This window comes from Rhodamnia argentea, chromosome 2 (genome assembly GCF_020921035.1).
Source record: "Rhodamnia argentea isolate NSW1041297 chromosome 2, ASM2092103v1, whole genome shotgun sequence".
NCBI lineage: Eukaryota > Viridiplantae > Streptophyta > Magnoliopsida > Myrtales > Myrtaceae > Rhodamnia > Rhodamnia argentea.
This window is the reverse complement of record NC_063151.1, coordinates 17218510-17238638: the sequence shown is the minus strand read 5'-3', so window position 1 is coordinate 17238638 and position 20129 is coordinate 17218510. Positions and strand designations below refer to the sequence as shown.

The following is a 20129-nucleotide window of genomic DNA, read 5'->3' as shown; positions in this document are numbered from 1 at the left end:
GCCAACCGTCCTACGTGGCACGACCGACGATCTCGACAAAGCTTAAAATGACGTTGTTTTGATTTTTTTTTTTTCTTTTTCTTTCTTCCCCCTTTCCACTGTCATCTCCAACTGAAGGGCTCGCTAAAGGCATCGGCCCTTGCACATATAGATTTGTTCAATAGAATATTTGAACAACCCGTGTTACTCGTCCCGCGAGACTCGAATCGGGACACCGTCAACCTCGACCCTCCGGGTCCCTCTAAATTTCCACTTCGAATGCTTCACCCGCAACACCCATTTGCTGTCAATCTCAAAGAGCAACATTGCGTCGCCATTTGTAGTGCAATTGATCGAGTCTTTTCTTGTCGCCAAATCTCGCGGCCACCACGAATGCCCCGTGGCCGAACATGTGCTATCGTCGCAAAATCAAGGCTTGGGCTCTCGGCATGGGCCTCTACACCCTCATCCTCACACATTAGGCGAGGGTCATGATGCCCTCACCAAATCTAGGCAAGGCGAATGCGTCGTGATCCTTGCTTGTGGCCGGCAAGGCAACACAATGGCCCTCGCTCAATGGTCGGCGAAGTCACAAAGGCCCTCACCTATGGCCCCTGCAGAGCCCGCTAGCCTTTCTGGGAAGATGAACCGTGGGAAGAGGGGAAAAAAAATACAAGAATTCTCAAAACGACGTTGTTTCGATCACCGATGGTCCATGTCGGCATAGGTTGTGCCATGTGTGATGGTCCACACTAATTGAACTGTCATGCTGGCAATTTCCAACCAAAATTGGGCGCGCAAAGGTTTAAAATAAAATTGACCCAATAAAAAAGTTTATAGGATTGAATTGGCCATCATATAATAAATTTATGGAAATATTTAGGTTTTTTAATACGGCTTTGAAAATTAGGCAAACATGAGAGACTCGATTCACATATTTGAGGTATTACGGAACGCCATACGGTTCTCAAATAAAGTCCCCTCCCAGCCATTCGTTTAGCAGTCAACTAAGCGTCGCCAAAGTGCAAAGGACAAATATGCGACCATGGTGAAATTGGAGGAATGACGAGATTGGAGAGATGCTTCCAACCGTTTGAAGTTGAAGAGAGAAGACAAGCAGCCCTCAACCTGGACATTTGAAGGAAGGAAAGAACCTAAAAGCCTCTGAGAGAGAACGTGTCCGTCACGTCACCTGATCATGCGTGCCCTCTGATTAATCATTCGCTATTGATTTGGACCATTGCATCCTACTTTATTAAGAACCAGAGGAGGAATATCCAGACAGAGTCCCAGGTTGTTGGAGAAATGCGGGAGCTATCAGATCGACATACAAATTTACTCTAAATGCTGCAGTCTATCTAGTCAATATACAAATCCTAATACTCCGCACTCGGCACTCCGCGGAAGATCCTTGGTGGACACAATGAGAAGCACCCTGGATATCACGGCTTCTAATAATCGAAAGGTTAATTACCGAGTCGAATAATGACTATTGCACACTCCATAAACGTGAACGGTGAACAAGACCAAAATAAGTACCATGAACTTAGAAGGAATAGTAGCTCAATAAGCTGAAGAATGATACAAACACGGGTTTCTCTCGTCCAGTAGTAGAAACTAGGAGAACTACAGTAATAAATTAGTTAAGGACCGATTATAACAAATGGGAAATCATTCGGCCTAAAAAATCTATATTACAAACAAAGAAAGGGAATATAGGACACTATTGACAGATTATACAGTACAAAACTCTTTCTCTAACTACATGGAGGCGAGAAGATCTCTCATTTCCGCTACAGATGGGATGGTCTCGTTCGGATAGATCTTGGCAACAAGTTGGGCAAAACTTTCATACTTGTCAAGAAACTCCTTCTGTCAAGATTAGCAATCACAGCATTAAGCACCCAACCAATCAGATGACTCTCTGACCTTTGAGAAAAATGCACATTGTAGTAGTGCTTGATATTTCGGTAAGATAGAACAAGAGAAAGGAAACATCATGGGAACAAAGTCTATCATTTTCAGGGAGAGATATTTCTACCTTGCACTTGTCCCAAAGGGAGGGCAATAATTCATCTGAAGTTAAGTTCTTCTGCAATTTCTTGTACATTGCACCAATGGACTTGTCAACCTATATAAGGAAAACAAAACCATTACCAAAGTGAACTTCACGCAAAGCATGATGAGAATATCCAACAACTTACACCAGATAAACTGGATTTTAGCATCTTCCGAAGATCCATTTTGGACAACCCAAGTTGGAAAGGAATCTGAAATTTGCAGGAGAGAATAATTTCAGCTAATAAATTTAGAATTGACAATTAAAATAGAACTACTTTGTGACGTCTACAGGCAATATCATCATATGTCTCCCTCAGCTGTTTCATGGTCCTCTAAAGATAGATGATTAATCTGCTTTTCAGAGCCTAACAGTTGGGTTAAAAATCACACTTCGTTTGTCATTTCCATCGTGTAAAGCTGTCTTCCGCCATTTATGCCATGCATCCATTTCTTCATTTGAAATTTTTTTCAAAACTGTAAAGTGGAGGCACTAAAAACCTTAGATTTTGTCCTTTCATTTATCAAACAAATTACCTCAAATGCATGTCAAGTGAGAAATAGACAATTAATGAGCTATGCAAGAAATGACCACTAGTCTCACATTTTCCAGAATCTAATTGGAAGGGATTTCTTAATATTGACAATTATAACAATTTCCTAGAAATCTTTGTAAGCTCTGATTCGTGTTCTCCACAAAGGTGGAAGGTATAGGACAACTATATGAAGATCACACAAGCAATGTGCCTTAATCCTTTCAAAGACGTCAATATTACTTTTGAAGTTCTTTAAGGAGTAAAATTAATCTTCCAGAAACTTTTCCAGGCATATCCCCTCTAGAATTCCGAACCATGGCATGTTGAATGGGTAATGAAAAGGTTGAAGGATTACATGGGTCTAGACAGATGCTGTCTCCTTTAGCAAATGAACACAAAAAGGAAGTTCAGCCAGAAAACTAAATCTTTAACATGTTTCCAAGTTAATGGTGCATGCTTAAGTGTCTCAGCTGGCACCAAAAGTACCGCACCAATTCTCTTCCAGGATTAAATATATGGATAAAAAATAATCCCGTGAAATGAGAAGTAGAGCCCACAGTAACAACATCAAATTCCATTTTCTAGTATATAAGTACTGTGCTAAACAAACATTTCAAACTTCCTGGAAATTCTAATCTTTTTAAACAAATGTAGCACTCCTATTATGACATTGAGAGACGGGCAATTCCATCAAATTTCCAGCTCTTATCCTCCATCAATGGAACGCTATCCAATCCACAAAGACACCAACCTCAACTTAAACATAAACGGCTCAGATAGTACCCAAAAGAAATAAAAGGAATGCAAAATGTGGCTATATTAGGCAGTCGACAGTGAAAAATGCACAGATACCAAGAGATCAGTAACATGTTCATGCAGCAATGAAAAGAAGCTGCAACCACTCAACCACCAACCTCTTCAGGAGAAATGGTGTACATCAAATCCTCGATTTTTCGAGCAAATTGGAAAAGCCGTTCAAATTGCTGCCATAAACAAAATAATGAGGATAAGCCTCAGAGAAAATCTGAAAAGGGTAAGACAAATTGCTAGATTAAAAGAGCTAGATAGGCAGATTCTCACGTAGTATATAATCATGCTGATAAAACGCGTACAAGCTTGCTCATAAGCTTCACTTGCTTGATGATAAAACTTTGCTAATGTGGGTACGACATTGGCTAAATCATATAAGCTGCAGGTAAATGTTCTTGCTCAGAATATCATATGTCATAGCAGTTAAGAAGCGAATTACTTATGCTAAACAATTAATACCATATTAGCTGTGAAGACCTATCCTAAGAGAGTCATACCTGTTCTGGAATGCAGCATAATTCTCCAAAAGAAAGATATCAGCATACTTTGGATCGGTTTGAGCTATTTTCTCCAATGTGACAAACATAATACTAACCTGTCCATCCGTAATTAAACATTAGAAAGTCACTGGTCCGAAGCACAAAACAGAACAAGCTTCTTTCCACCTCACACTAACATACAATAACCAGGTTGGTCAAAGGAAGGATTACGTGTTATTAGAGAAAGTAACTCACAAATTTAGTGTATGCTTGGTCAACAAGATCCCTGGATTGTCCCTGAATGTACTGTTCCATACGTGTAGCAAGAGTTGCAAATCTGGGAAGCACGTAGCCAAAAGAAGGGATTAAGACATTAGTAAAACCAACAGCTATTTGTGGACCTTCCATATCAATGGCATTATAATTATAGACAGACAAGAAAAGCTAGTAAAATATGAACAGGACACAGAACTATTGCTACTAAAATGAGAAATGAGCAGCACAAAGATTTACAATACACAGTTATCAACAATGAGCTAGTGTGTTTAAAGGAGACTAAAGGAGCAACACCAGCGTGTTGGTCAGACAGCAGACATGACATTTCGATACATCGGGGGTGTGCTGCTTCATTGTCATTCCCTACAGTCACCATGCAGTGCATCATCACATATTTTACTTTCATTTTCCATCAGTATTACCTAATATGTTTCTTCAATATATTTACCTACAGTAGGTGCAAATGGAAATGTACTCTGGTGAGGGCTTTGGAGATGCCTATACTATTTTTAAGATGCTTCACCTTGTACTTCTAGCAACTGAATTTTGCCTATACTATTTTCAATTTTGAACCCTTCAAATCTCCCTAAATCCATAGTTATTGATAGTTGAAGTAATGTAGAATTTCTCCATATTTTTTGTCACATTCGGCAACTTAAAATATTGTAAGATGCTCCAAATAAGCAATCGCTTTTCAAACCCAGAGGCACATTTTCCACGTTCAGAGTATCATTTACTAGTTAAAATCAGATAGTAAGCACTTTGTGCCGAGTCCAACCAACATTTGCCTACTACTGCTTTGCCTTTTGGGCCTGAAACTACTACTCATTCACATGCTTCTCCACAAAAAGAGGCAGAGTTACTCAGCAATAAACAGGGCCCTATGCAACAACTGCATACTTAAAGTGCCGACACTGCAGAATGAGGAAGACAGAAATATATGCCTTGTCTAAGGCCAAATCTGCCTCACAGCCTGAGTTCTTCTTGCCTTCAGTTTTTCATTAACTTAAGTGAGTTGTAACAATCACTCCTCAGAATGACCAAACATACATACTCATTGGAATGCATCACTTAAGTTGTGAGAGCATGACTACGAGATTCTATGTACAAATAAAAAAGCCTATGAAGATACAGACCTTGGAATGTATGATAAGACTCCCGTCTGCTTAACATTTCGCTCGTTTCTTTCAATCTGGTGACAAGCTTCATCAACAAACTGCATACATATGTTTTATGATTACAAGATAATATTAGCAATGGATCAGACGATGTATGTTTCTGCATTAGAGATAACTCACACGGCCGAATTGCATAGATATCCTTGACTCCAGATCGTCGAGCAAGAGACGCACAAAACCTGCAGCATCAGCTTTCTGGCCAGAAATATATCGTTCCGTTATCCCATGCATGGATATGCAACGCAAAGGATCTATTTTGTATGCCCAATCCACCACAGCATAAAAGTCCTCCTATAATTCAAATGCACCAACAATTATCTTCCCGAGTCAAGCTGAAACTTTTCCTAATATAATCAATCAAGCTACCTTAAGAGATGCCACTGCTTGGCATTGTAAAAAAATGACAATATCATGTAAAATAACCCATCACTATAGATCAATAAATAAAAGAGGACATTGAACTCCAGGAGACACATCTCTGACTACCTTGAGTAGTATTGACGAACTTTCAAAAGAAGCAGATGAAAGCTGATGCAGAGAAACTGTGATTGAAAGAGCAGTTCACAAGTACTTTTAACCCTTAATTTCATATCTGAAGGCTTCTTTCAATTATAACAACCTTTAATTATGTCAAATATATGAGATTTACTCAAAACACCTAAAGATAGCATTGTGTTTAACAACACACTACATTGCATTGAAGCCAAAACTAACTTTATCCACAACTATGGTCATCACATTCACAGCATTGTTACAACATGAAAGCTCCAACACCAGAAACGGACACACCAAATGGACTCTAATTATACAGTTGACACTGCATCTATATAAGACAACTAAAAACCAGAAATTGGATTAAAAACTGCTAATATGGGAAGGGATGTTTGGTAAATAAACAAGAAACCTTCCTCTCTGGCTGTTACTCACCAAAGAATTTGCATTACTTCTGATTACATGGTCACAATGAATGCTACATCTACAGATTTGAGTGAGGAAAAGAGTCTGCAGCTTGGATTTATGAAGAGTTAGTTTGTGTTTCCACCTTATGCTACTCCAGTTCATTTTCCAGATCATGTTGATAGGCAGGAGCGTTGGCGTAAATATGAGGAAAATATATCCACAGGTCAAATTGTCAATGTATTTGAAGTGTAGAATTTTGAATGTCCTCAGGAAGCATGAATATTCTCACGTATGAGGCACCTTAAGTGAAAAGAAATGATTCATATGGTAGTTTACATTTGCAAATTCAAGCATTTAATCTATCAACATGCATATACTGTGTTGACACGTCACACTGTGTCATATAAATGAGTGAAGACTCCAAGTAAATACCTGGGCTAGACGGTCAAATTTGAGTCTGCCTAACATGGCCTATCTCAAATGATGCCAGCGCATCCCAAGCGGAAATATTATAAATATCGCATTGTCTAGGACCATCACAAGGGAAGCTGTAACTGTATACGAACTATATACCAATTTTTTTCTTTTTCTAATTCTCAAGAAACTTAACTGGTGTACTTGAAACACGTTTTGTCTCATAGGTTTTTCCTTATGCCTTGTGCTACAATTTGGACATTCGTAACTTGCACTCCAATTATCACACCTATTGCATGACGAAAATTAACTCCTTCAAGTTTCGTTTTCTTCTCGTTGAATGACATCTTTTTGGTGTCCCATATCAAACTGACAGAAGAACCAGTCATGAAGACAGTTCATGGTTCAACCAGTTTTATCGATATTGTAACAGCACTAACATCCACAATAAATGTTATAAAATAAATTATTATTTTCCCGATTTGACATAGACAAGAGAAGACCTAGAAAAGTCAAGAGTGGCAATCGCACTTTCATTTAGGTGGGTGCCATTTCAATTCTCCTTCCACAAAGAAGTGGGCATATAACAAAAACTAAAAGCAAACCTTGTCAGGCAAGAGCAAGAGAATGTGTGGTCCACCCAGTATTGCATCAGATTTTTTTTCCCACAAGGATGAGGATTGACTCCTTATACTTTACATACCTCTAGAAGTTTAAATTGAATTGAACCTAAATTGAACAGTTTGCTAGGACTCCAAATTAACTGTGTGAAATGCAGTTCATACCATGTCTTAAGCAAAACAAATCACAGAATCGTACAAAGGCCAAGGCAACTGGTTGAACTGACTGGTCAAGTGTGCTATTCAAATTGCATTTGGGCCTTCCTCTTCTTTTTTTCCTTGTCTGACGTTGGCTCATAAAATCAATATTACTAATCCTTCCCATTGCCATTTTAAGGACACTGGATCAGCAAATGTAGTAAATCCTACTTTTTATTCCTCCAAATAGTTTATCCTCTTGAGTCCCTTTACATCAAGAGGATGCATATTCAACATTATAACCAAGTTAACCTAATTGAAATCTTGAGCTCTTTTCAAATTTTGGTTTTGGATATTTGAGGAATGGTTCACTGTTTTAAGTATTCTCTTTTGTTTTATCGAAGGAGGCTTTAACTATTCTCATCACCCATAAAGTACAACTCCTTAAACAAAGACAACATGCACCTTCAGACCTTTTAGCAAGTGCTCCTAACTCAAATTCAAAAATATCCAGTCAACATCAACCGTTCCATGACAGGTCTAAGTAGATAAATAGATATATACATGCATGTACACATGGATGTACCTACATATATTCATGCATTTTTACTAATAGAACTAACAGAAATTTCAGAAGTCACACTCTAAATGTTGCTGAACCAGGTTGAGGTAATTATTTTGGTCCAAGAATAATTTTACTAAAACAAATGCAAGAATTTGCAGAATATATCGAAAGGGTCAGTGAACTTTACTTGGATACCGTCAAGCAAATCCTGTAGGGACTCATTTAGTGCTCCTAGCTCTGCAGAGTTATTTCCTGGAGATCACACCATCATCAAATTTGTTGAAATGTATGTTACCCTATGAAAGCAATACATTTCAAGCAGGAGTTATTAGATAATCATTGTCAACTTGAAGCTTACCAGCTTTACTGTCATTTTCGTCGATGTCCATGATTCCCAAATCGTCATCATCTTCGTCGTTGTCATTAGAACCCGCTTTATTGCCATTACTGACACCTCCAGGTGGAACAAGTGCTGGAACTTGGAAGCACATGAAGTGTGCAAAGAAAGAACTCTGCAGTGGAAACAAGGTAAGAGCATTTCATTGCCAAATAAAGGAAAAACCAGACTGATGTACACATGCAGGTAGAATAAAACCTCATCTACAAGGAGAGGGATAAAGATTGTAAGCATCTTCGCATACGCCTCAGAAACAGTGGAGGTATCTGAATTATTCACATTCTGACCAGGACCAGTAGAGCCTTCAAGCCAGACTGATGGATTTCTTGATGCTTTTGTACTAGCACGAAGCTCATTTGCAAACTCGCGTGCCTGAAAATGATTGACAAAACTCTCATTGACCGTTCAACTGGACTTCTTTCGTGAGATTGATGGCACACAGCCATTCAATTAGGGACACAGTACAGGAACTTACACAACTAAATAATGATTTGGCAATGTTCTTAGACAAGAAAAATTAACCTAGGGACAAGTTTCACCACTTCAAATGCATGGATATGCTGCTTTAGTAACACCATCTAACTTTATCGAGACCAAATCACTATGAGGTAATGCTCATGGCAACTATTCCCTAGTTATGAAATATCTTCAAGATTTAAGGACACTAGATAGGTAGGCCCCCCTCCAGAAGTGCCTTCAAACTAGTTTTCAAACCTAGGGACAGTTGAGGCCTATTCAATAAAGCTGACTTGCTTGCCATGCCTACCAACCAAGGTGCTCTCACAGTCAACATCCCAGCAGAACATCCTGGCAGCAATATAATATGTTGATGGAATAGTGGGTTCAGGTTTAGGAGATTCTTTCTTGGAAATATGCCTTTTCGTAACACATCTTTAAAAGAAAATTGAATCAAGTAATAGGTGACCTGCACAAGGGTTCTGTATCTTAGATATCCATTGTAGCTATTTATTACTAATTGCCACAATTATAGAGAGAAATCAAAGAAATGGAAACTAATGGAGACTCAAACTAAGATATATTATTGCCAAATATGCAGGGGCTACAATAGAGTTATCAGTAAAAGCTGTAAAAGGGTACTTCTTAAACCATCAAGTCAATAGATGGATATCCATATCAGCATCTAAATAATGGTAACAGCAGCCACAGCAGATTCTCCATCATTGAACTGTGAATGCTTTTCTCACTTGTCACGGCTGCCAAGGCCTCATTAAGGCATAAGAGTCATCAAAGAGCCATTGGGGCCATTTTATTGCCGTTGCTCAAATTTAAGCTCCCCATCAGTATCTCAAGAATAACATCCATCAATTAAATTTTCTATGTTATCAAACTTACTTCTGAAAGTAAATTTGAGAGAGGCGCGAGATGGAAAGCCAAGAAAAGCTCACATCATTCGCAAAATAGTAAAATTAGTCGGGCCACATAGAAGCTCACATCAGTCTTGCTTCTGCATCTCATTGTTTATTATGTCAACAAAGAAGTGAATCTATAAACCATCTATTTGTCAAATATAGCTTCTCTTCTCAAGTGTGGAAAAAAAATATTTCAGCACTTCTGTAAATAGAGACTGAAGGTTGGATCTCAGAGTCTTACACGGGTAAATCAAAATTTGGGAGGGTGCAGATTTCAAAAACTTTCGGGAATTGTTGCATCTACTTTATTTGGAAGGCTAGGAATCAGATGCCCCAATCTAAAGCTGTTCAATTAATTGGAGTAGTTCTTAAGTTAGTTTTGTGTGCTGTCAAATAAAGATTTGATGCATATGGTAGTCAAAGCAATTTGTTTCAGATGTGCATTTTCAACATATGCTCTTCCTAGAACACTACAGTGAGTACGAGGTTGGTCTTTCTGTTTGAAGCAAACAGCATTGTTTCAGAAGCTGATTCTCTAGACATGTAATGGAAGTACTTTCCCATGTTCCTTCTTGTTCATGTATTGAGACAGCTCATGTTATTGTGACTTGGTCAGGGCTTGTGAAGGGATTAGACCACCCACAATGAAAAGTCTACAAAGAAGTGATAACTTACTAACAAGGAAAAGAGAAGCAAAAAAAGGACAGGCCTAAAAACTGTGACTCTTCAGCTTATAATGGATCGATGGGTGAAGTAACTGTTACTAAGAGACAACTTTGTTAAGAAGAAATATGCTAGTTATACATTGTGGATCCATTTCCAAGAGCTTCATGTAGAGCGTTCGAATTTTCACACGCTCTCCTATTTCATTATGTCTACTACTCGCCTTTTCGTTTGATGTGGTCATGTCCACATTCTATGCTTTACCTGTGAGTTTCAGCTTACAGTTAAGGGAGAGTATCAATATTAATGTTTGATACACAACATTCTCGAAACATCTTGTTACAGTTTCAAACTCACATTTCCTAGAACAAATTCAATATTACATATGGAATGCTAGCCACAATGGGCTCTATGCACCTTTCATGTTGGACAAGGAATGGCCCTTGAGACATTATCTTTGGTGCGAAAAAGTCTGCTATAACTCCATAAATGTTTTATTCCTCCTTGTTACAAGTACACACTGGAATAGTAAGATCATAGAGCTTTATAATTCTAATTATTAAGATTTTATAAATCAGCAGTTGGTTTTTATCTAATTGACTTTCCACTGTTCTTTTCGTTGGATTGTTAGGTTGCAGACATACATGAGTTATCATCGAAATAAATGAAAATAAAGAAATCACTAGTCATCTTGTGCCTGACAAAGATCTCTTGAACAACACCTGCAACCGCAACAACCACTGCATGCCACCCAAGAAGGCGATTTAGAACCTTATAAAATACCCTACATGAAGTGCATAAGACCCCCATCTCATTATTGCAATGGTATGCAGCCCACCATAACTAATATAAACCACTGTAGCTCCTTTGCAGTTGAGCAATAGAAATGATAGAAGAGGCAAGAGCAATATGGGAAAGTATCACTGACAGATGTAGAAGTAATATAGAACGGTGGGATGGTCAAAGTAAAGTAAACTTTGACTAAACAGATTAGCAATTTCATATACTGACCTCCCTGCGAAGAAGCAAATTGAGGGAGCTGCAATAAGCTTTTCTCAATGCACCCAAACAGCTCTTATCAAGACTCTGAGAATACAGAGAAGTTTCAGAAAACCTAATAAAGACGACAAACAAATATAACAATCATGTGAACAAGACATTCTTATAGTAGTATAGGATGTAACCTTCAAATGTTGCAGGAGGCGAGCATAAGTTCTGCATTTATAGCGCAAGTCAGCATGATCAGGTCTCTTCAATTGTCCCCGCTGGCAACAAGCAAACCAAGCTTAGAATTCCTGAAGTAGATAGTCAAAACATAGAGAACAAAACGTAATCAAATCACCTGAGAAAAATAACTCTTATCACTTATCATGAAATCCACCAGGCTAGCAAAGTAGTTTCGCAAAAACTCAGACGCTCGTCGCACAAATGTACTCTTCAATTTTTCAAGTTCTGCTCTCTTCTCCTTGACCTGAACCCACAATACATCTCAGAGAGAAATCATTATGCACTCAAAATTTATGATGACCCACAAATAGACATATTATAGTCAATTCACATTTATAAAATCACAGAAACAAATCTCCACTTGATTTGACAAAAATTCATCAGCAAATGTCACAATAATTGATTGAGAAGCAATCAGCCTGCAAAATACATAGAACTATTCTCGTTGATGAATGAACAATTAGAGCTATCACAGTGAAAGGGCAGATAGACAAATGACTACACAACACAAATGCACAAGCCTTCAAAGAGAGGACGGGAGGGACAAAGTGCTAGGTTAACATTTGCAGCTTTAACATAATTTTTCACTCCCTCACCCCCCCCCAGACCACCCCCCGCCTCACCTCTAAGCACATAACAAAGCGCTAGGTTCATAGTCCGCAACCCAACATAGAATAAACATATACATGGCAAGAAGCAGTAGCTAATACCACATCTAAAAAAATGCAAAGGTAGAGTGCATACTGCTCGCATATTCGCATAGCTAGGATCCAAATTAGGAACTTCAAGGCCCCGTAATGCACTAGCCAGCCACTCGCATGCTTCAACATTTTGGAGCATATGGCCCTCGTCAAAAGAACCTCCTGTCAGACATGCTGCATACTACAAGAACTAAAGTTTCATTAGGAGTCATAAGCTCAGGACTCTGAAAAGCCAGAAATCCCACTCAGATTCCTCAGCTAACGGAATGGGTTCCAAGAACGACATACCTCAGATGGTACACGCAACCTTTCAAGAAGCTTATCAAGTTCTTCAATAAGTGATTTATTATTTACAGACTGCATCCCCAATTTGTTATTTCGAGTCTCTATCTGGATGCATATAGTAAGTAATCATGGGGTAAGATAAAGAGGCTGAAACTCCAAATGTAACGATATGCAGAAGTCAAAATCCGTATCCAAGCCTAATCTGAAAAGAGGGTGCAGGTAGAATGGAGCTGTAAGCACCAATGGAACAGATCATTTGTAATCCAACAAATCGACTTGCCCAAAGGACTTGAATATTATAGTTCCAGCAAGACCAAAAGTACTAGCTTGAAAATACCCCTTGCCAGTCAATGCCACAGAACACACAAATGCTAGTAAAAGTGTAGAATAAAAGCATGACTTGCCTACGAGCAGTATCTACTTTTTAACACAATAACTGCAAAAGACGGATGAAATGCTATTTAATGCCTGCCAGACCACCTCAAAAGCCTACTATTTAAAAATAAAGCACCAAAACGTTCAATCATGGCAGAAAAGAGCAAAGAAATAAGAGATGGCAAGATAGTTCAATCCATCATATCCATTTCCTAGATATTCTGCAAGTTCACTTCCGAAGGTAATTTTTATGCACTCTTTGCTTTTCCGATAAACTTTACATGGAGTTGTCAATGTTTCTCTGTCCCCAAAGATCTAGTGTTAATATCAAATAAAAGTTAAATCCCAAATACCACAAGTAAAAGCTAATGTAGAAAAGTCAAAGCAAAATTCACCCCAAATACCCACATACTCCTGAATATGCTAGCACTCTAACAAAAGCCAAACAAGGACCGCAACATAAACCAAGAACCATCATCAGAAAAGAAATTCAGTGCACTGGTCTCTACCGATTCAATGTCCTCTCTCATGTGTCTTAGTTTTACATTGAAGATGCCCAGCCATTCATCCATATCTTCAACACAGTATGTTGCCGCCTCAAGTCCTTGCAGTACCTGCCCAAAAAATGATTGAACAACAATCAAGTCTTTAAGATTAAGTGCAGTCAGATCCCAAAAAAAGAAGAGTTCAAAGAGCACCATCTCTAAGCTACCCATGAGAATAGCATAAGCTCATTAACTGGTCCCATAACAGTTATTCAATGAAACGTGCTAACGAGACACTGCTTCCTCAGCTGAGGTCATCTACCATTATTACTTTTAATTCGGGCGTTGATATACAGTAAAAGACCAAATGATCAGGTTCAGACGAAAGTTATGAGAAGCAGATGAGTGCAGGATTAAGATTTCTTTATATGTAGTGTGCTTTTGTCTTTGTTGGATTCTCTCTTTTTTTAATCCCCCCTTTCTTTCTATCTTTCCTTCTTTGTCGGATTCTGTTAACAAGCTATATTTTTTCAAAAACAGTGGAACAGACAACCTGAGGGACATACCAGTAACTAAAACTAAACCATCAGATATCAACATATACACAATAATATTACCTCGTCTACTAAAGGTTCACTTTCCAAAATGGCATGCACGTTTGCCGCTTCCAATGCAAGAAGCTCTCGTTTCAACCTTTCAGAGAATGCCTCTGCTTCACCAATTCCCATGACATAGCTGCACAGGATTTTAATCGCATTATCATGATGCTTTATTGGGACATAAGCAGCTAAAAGAGATGATCGGAAATGGATTGCATTCTAATCTCACTATATTGGAAAGATGACAAACACCAGGAATGATCTCATGCAAACGAATCATCGCCAATAAAATTCACCGTTAGTGATATCAGTTCTTTAACATTAAGAATTGTCAGATTCAGTTACCGTGTTCGACCTCTTCAACCCGACATCATATAAAACACAAATTCAAGTCAAAGCATGTTTACATGCTCTAAAGGCAGGACTAGATGAAGAGTAACCTATCAGCACATGACTGCTATTCTAAAGTGACATGACCATCATCTACTCCACAACATAGCACTAAACAGCAATACCACTGCCAGAAATTAAAAATATGTAGATCACAACAACCAATAGGCAGGTTTAAGAGTGAAAAGCAAGCTCTTGAAAAAGCTTGAGTGCAGTTAAGAATTAAACAACCTACTCTTAAATACTTCTTTCATTTTCAGCGTGCGAATCATACAGATTTCACCCTCTCCTCCTCTTCACCTGCTCCTATATCTTCCAATTCCCACTTTCCACAGCATCTAATTCTCGTGCATTCTTATCTTCTTTTCACCCCATTACGTAAGTCTGACTCTTTATTTTCATGACCCCGTATCTCCTCATACTTTTGGACTACGTAAACCAAAGGAGACTGTAAGCAAACTTTTACAGGATTTCGACTAATTCTCCAACCTAAAGTGTTATACATCACAATTCTTGCAAAATCTTCACCTTTTCTACTCAATGGAGGACACAAAAGAGAATAGGGCCATCAACCATGCACGCAGAAACCACACAAGCATTCGTACTTAGTAAGCACTTAGTGGGCCTATTAAGTTTTAAGAGGTCCAGAATGTACTGTACAACAAAACAAACACCAAAAATACATGAATATTAGCACTGGTAGTTGCTCCCACACCCCTCAATCAGAATTTTCCCTTTCCTAGTCTGGTTTCGAGCAGAACATAACAATCTTCAAATTTTCAGCAAATAAAGTATAATCGTACTTCTCTAGAGGGACCTTTTCTGCAGCATGAAATGCTCTGAAACAGATCACAGCACCAAACCAAACCACAGAGAAAGACAAAGCCCCAAGGCATGCTTCAATCATAACTTCCAATAATATGACATATCCCTTCCAAGACATTTATGACTTAAGGCAACAGAAGGTTTTCCCTTAATGGTAAATTGTGACCAGAAAGATGAACAAGAAAATGGTAAAGTCACTTCTGTTGCATCCCAACAACTGCACCAAGGGGAGGGTGATAGATGTAAAGGGACATGAATGGACCTCTATGTACAGTAAAAGCAACCAAATTAAGCAATCAAGAATATTATAAGTCAATATCACTAAAGGAGTTGTGGTGTAAGATGGAAGAAAAAGAAGCATTGAATTCGCTATGAAAAGATTTAGCAAATCCCAGTACAGATGAAAGGTTTCACCAGGTTAAGCTCCAAAAAGCATTTAATTCAAATTAGAATCATGACAAAAGGACGCAACCAAAGCACCTTGAAGAAATGTTATATCTTACTTAACTAAAGACATGAACTAGATCACTGCCAAAACATCCAGATATAAATGAGGAAGACCATTTTCACCAGAGTAAAAGATAAAGAAAACATACGTTCCCAAAAGAGCCTCCATGTCCTCTTCCTCGGCTTGGGAGACTAGTTCTTTTTCAACTGTAACTTTCAAATCACTTTCTGTTACAGCAGTAACAACAGGCCCGTCCTCCAGGTTTCTTTGAGTAGTGACTGTTGGTGTATTTTCCTACATGAATCTTTGTATTAGTCCCAGCATCAAAGAAACCAAATATATATATATATATAAAACAGGACTTGCAATAGTATTTTGAGAAAGAGCCTGACATTAATAAAATATGAAGATGACTGGGTTCATTAACAAGTCGTCAAAACAAAATACAAATGATGCAGGATCATAGGAAAATAAATTATACTGGCCACGAATTGTTGTAGCAGCTTTGTTCTAGAGTTCTTTTGCTACTTTTTGGCTTTACTTTCTTAGATGGGATTCCAACTAAAATACAATTTTATGCCTATTTATTAGAATTTATGGGTTATTTTAATCTGAGAATTTTCAACTTTCACATTTGAACAAACTTTCTTTTCCCTGGTCTTGAATTCCAAAACACGATCTTTAGATGGTGTTTCCTTTGAAGCTGTCTCTGTTTTGCATTTTCGAATCTGTTCAGCGAACCAGATACTCATTAAGATTATTTGCCTACATACTCAAGTTTGCTCAGTATGTTAAAACCTGAAAATTAGTGATACTGAGAATATGACAAAAGCAAGTTAATATTGGGCATTGCAGGGCTATATCATAATGATTTCACCTATCAATTATACAAACCCCGACGCATGTGCATGTTTACATGTCCATGTGGACTTTTCCATGTCATGCTACTTGCATATTCTTACATAGAAGTCCATTGGAAGTTTTGAATTAGTTCATATATCATGTTAACTCCCCACTTCGTTATAAGGTAATGTCATGTCGCATTGAATAGATATGGACTATACCTTTCTAACTTGCATCAACAGATACTCATAGAATTATAAAGTATGCCAGAGATACAAGAAGTCCACAAATTGGAATGTGAAAAATTTGCTCACTTGTAGTCAAAAGAAAGAAGAAACTAGCTCACCTTAGCCCAAAGAGCCATTTCGACAACATCCATTCCAACTACTTTTGGCAGGCGACCAAGGACATCTTTACAGATATTTAAGATGCAAAGTAAAAGGCGGTTCCTATAGAAGATTCAATGAAGAGAATTTAGTGGGCAATCATAAATAAGAAACTTCAGTTAAATGCAGGGAAAAATGATACAGCGAGGGACTTCCCTTATGTACTTAACGTGTCATTACCTGTCATCAATATTGCGCATTGTCCATTGAGGTGGCGCAACACTCTGGCTTCTGAGGTTATCAAATCCCTATAAGAGGCTCAATAAGAAGCCAAATATGATAAATGGTAAAAAAAATGGAATCTCAAATTTCAGAAGTAAAATATCGCATAGCTGCTTCCTTTTTATGTTCTTTTGTCTGCAAGTCAGATCATGTTGACCACTTAATTTATATCGAAAGTGTTTGATTTAAAGCTATGGCCTTACCAACATAAATGAGCATCCACTGGGGTCATTTGTTATAACTTCAACCTTTGAAAGATGCTTGAGCTTGTACAACTTTGCAGGCTACATTCTCAGAAAATAGTGGAAACTTTTACAGTCAACAGCATTTGAAGATGAAATATACATCAGAGAAATGAACCACAGAGAAGAAAATTATAATATGTGGAAGCAAAGAGCACGGCCTTTGAGTATGCCCCAACTAAACATGATTTGATCACTCCTTTTTAATAAAAATGAAATAAAAAAGCCGCATAGTATATTTTTCTACTCTCATTTCCTGCTAAACAAGGTCTGAGCTTATATTTGGTACTGCCAGTGGAATGTGATTATTAATCTCTCATATGAGTTGGCCAAGGTCCAATTCCTTCATTGACAAATTCTGTAGATAAAACATAAGTCCCAGATAGAAACATAGAAAAGGAACAAAAATAATTGTCAAGGGACCAATCATAAGAGGAACATAATATTAACCATGCATATAGCTGACAATATGGCCAGCAAGGGACCAGTCCAATCAAGAAGATATATGAGGCTATTAGCAGCAATTTAGCCATGACTGAGAACCATATATGATGAACACAACTTACAGGCTTACAAAGTTAATGACAAAAGCAAGATTAAGTAGAAACAAAAGATTGGCTTAGACTCTGCTCTCAAGTCATTCTGACATGCATGTTTAGGACTTCTTTAAAAAACTCATAACATCTGATGGACCTAATGTCCAAGCCTGTCTAGAAGCATACAGGTGCCATAGTTCAAAACCAATACAGGTGCCATAGTTCTCTATGCAAGCATTGTGGATTGCACAAACAAATAAATAGGAGGGCATTTTAGGGATTCACACTCCTGGAAAATGTATCACTGGAAAATGCGCAAATTAAAATCCTACATATTCTACAAGAAATTACTGTGTGTGATTAGTCTTTTCGGCGTTGGACAACCCAACCCACCCCCTCTCCCCTCCCCATGTCAAGTTAGAGAGTTCTTATAATTAAGGGAACAATGACTATAGTAACCGTGATGTGCACCGCTACTTTTCATTTAGCATAAGTGCATTTTCGGCTTATCAAAAAGATGCAGTATTATTAAGTATGAATATGAGAGGGAAATTGAAATACCTCAAGTACTCCTCCATTGGAATATTTAAGTACCCGGAGAAAAGCTTTTGTTCTCTGACCTTTTGACTTCGCTGCATGAATCATGATTCAGAGGCTGACATTTAGCACCCAAAAAATTAAATAAACAATAAAGATTCTTCCAGATAAATATTTGACGGAGTAAAATTGGGAAAAGAGCGGTAATGACGAATGGTAACTAGAAGAAGGGGGAGCTTCCTTAGCAATGCCCATGTTTTACATCTAGCCCGCTCACCACCTCTAAACACAAACAACACTCTAGGAGCCCGCTCACCACCTCTAAACACAAATAACACTCTAGGAGCAGTAGTTAAAGAACACAACCTGATTGTATCAGTGAACCTGATCAAGACATTTTCTTATAAGGGAACCACGAGTAAATGTCAGATAGTCAGCATTCACAAGCAGGCATCAAAAGTAGATGGTTACAGTGAATAGTTCCAGAATACCTGTAAGCACCTAGCTTGAACATGCACCCCAATGGTCGTCATCATTCAGCTCAGTACGACCAATGGTCTCATTCAAACGTGCCTATATAGTTGCCAAGCTTACCTACATAGCTTTTTATTCCCTGCTCGTTGAAACTCTCTTTTTTCAGAAAGTTGTTTGAAACGTTACCACTTCCGGAAAAACAGATAACTTCGTAAAAAGACTCTGCAATCCCCCCTAGTGTCATTGTTTTCATTCTTAGATCAACCAATTAGTTATTCCCTGAACTAAAACCGTATAGCCCAACAACCATACTAAGTCTGTTCCATGCTAAGACTGATCCCGCTGCATTTCAATGTCATTCTAAAATCCGTGCATCTTCCATAAACCGTGTCATTCTCGAAGCGAAACGCATAACCGAGCTGAGAATTAAGGTTAGATCACTGAAGCTAGAGGCAATTCATGAATCGAGACGATCGAAAGCCCGAAAAGAAAACAAAGAAAGAGGAACTGCGGATGAGGAGCGTACTGGAGAGAGCAAGGACCCTAGGCTTGGCCATGTGACGGCCGAGCTTGGCGGTCTTGCCCCAGATCCCTCGACTCTTGGCGACGCGGATCGACATCACGATCTTCTCCTTAGTGCCTTCGATGGCGGCCTCGCAGGCTCGCCTGAGCTCTTCGTCGTCGGCGCTGGATTTCGCCATTGGCGTGCCCCCCTCAGGCTCTGCGCAGCTAGCTGCAGATTCAGGTGACAATGTGTGTGAATCTCGCGATTGGCTTGCTCGTTCCGGTGAAGAAGACGAGCGTGTTCTATCTCGGAGGCAAGTGGTGTGAAAATTGATTATTCCACTCCAAAATGATTATCTTGCGGGTTCGGATCCGGCCCGACTCGCCCCGGTTTGTTTATCTCTCGGGTCTCGAGTTTCGAGTTCCTTTTGCCTTTTTTTTTTTTTTAATCTTTTGGTGTTTACCATATACTAGACAAGAATACAGCCGTTTGCTCTTTATATAAAGTTACATTCTATGAAAAGTTTTGAAGAGGTCTGTCTGTCTTCGCTCCGATAGACATCGGTAAATTCATCGAATCGGAATACCACGCTGCCCAATGCTTCTCTGTGCATCCTTTTCTACAGCTCCTTGTACTCCTTACTCAATAGCGCAGGAAAAGATGCTA

General features: G+C 38.6%; 1 protein-coding gene across 1 annotated transcript; it reads right to left on the bottom strand.

Annotated features, from left to right (window-relative positions):
* Positions 1–1502: 1502 nt before the first annotated feature.
* Positions 1503–19792, bottom strand: LOC115726843 (exocyst complex component SEC3A). Its single transcript, XM_030656909.2, has 25 exons — positions 19485–19792; positions 18509–18579; positions 17373–17453; positions 17128–17195; positions 16908–17010; positions 15867–16012; positions 14074–14191; positions 13481–13585; positions 12600–12701; positions 12355–12492; positions 11726–11854; positions 11568–11648; positions 11395–11469; positions 8549–8722; positions 8312–8465; positions 8141–8205; positions 5437–5607; positions 5275–5354; positions 4118–4199; positions 3881–3978; positions 3654–3762; positions 3488–3556; positions 2184–2249; positions 2021–2110; positions 1503–1851 (listed from the first exon to the last, which is right to left on the bottom strand). Exons 1-25 carry the CDS (start codon positions 19657–19659, stop codon positions 1741–1743), a joined length of 2661 nt encoding a protein of 886 aa, XP_030512769.1. The 5' UTR covers positions 19660–19792; the 3' UTR covers positions 1503–1740.
* Between the last annotated feature and the right edge of the window lie 337 nt (positions 19793–20129).

Bases quoted from the DNA above. Each gene is read 5' to 3' on its own strand.
- LOC115726843 (XM_030656909.2), bottom strand. From the start codon at position 19,659: ATGGCGAAATCCAGCGCCGACGACGAAGAGCTCAGGCGAGCCTGCGAG. The intron at 11,855-12,354 runs GTATGCACTCTA...TTGTGGGTTCAG, and splicing joins GCTATGCGAATATGCGAGCA to GTCAAGGAGAAGAGAGCAGA. The intron at 2,250-3,487 runs GTTGGTGGTTGA...TGCAAATTTCAG, and splicing joins ACACCATTTCTCCTGAAGAG to ATTCCTTTCCAACTTGGGTT.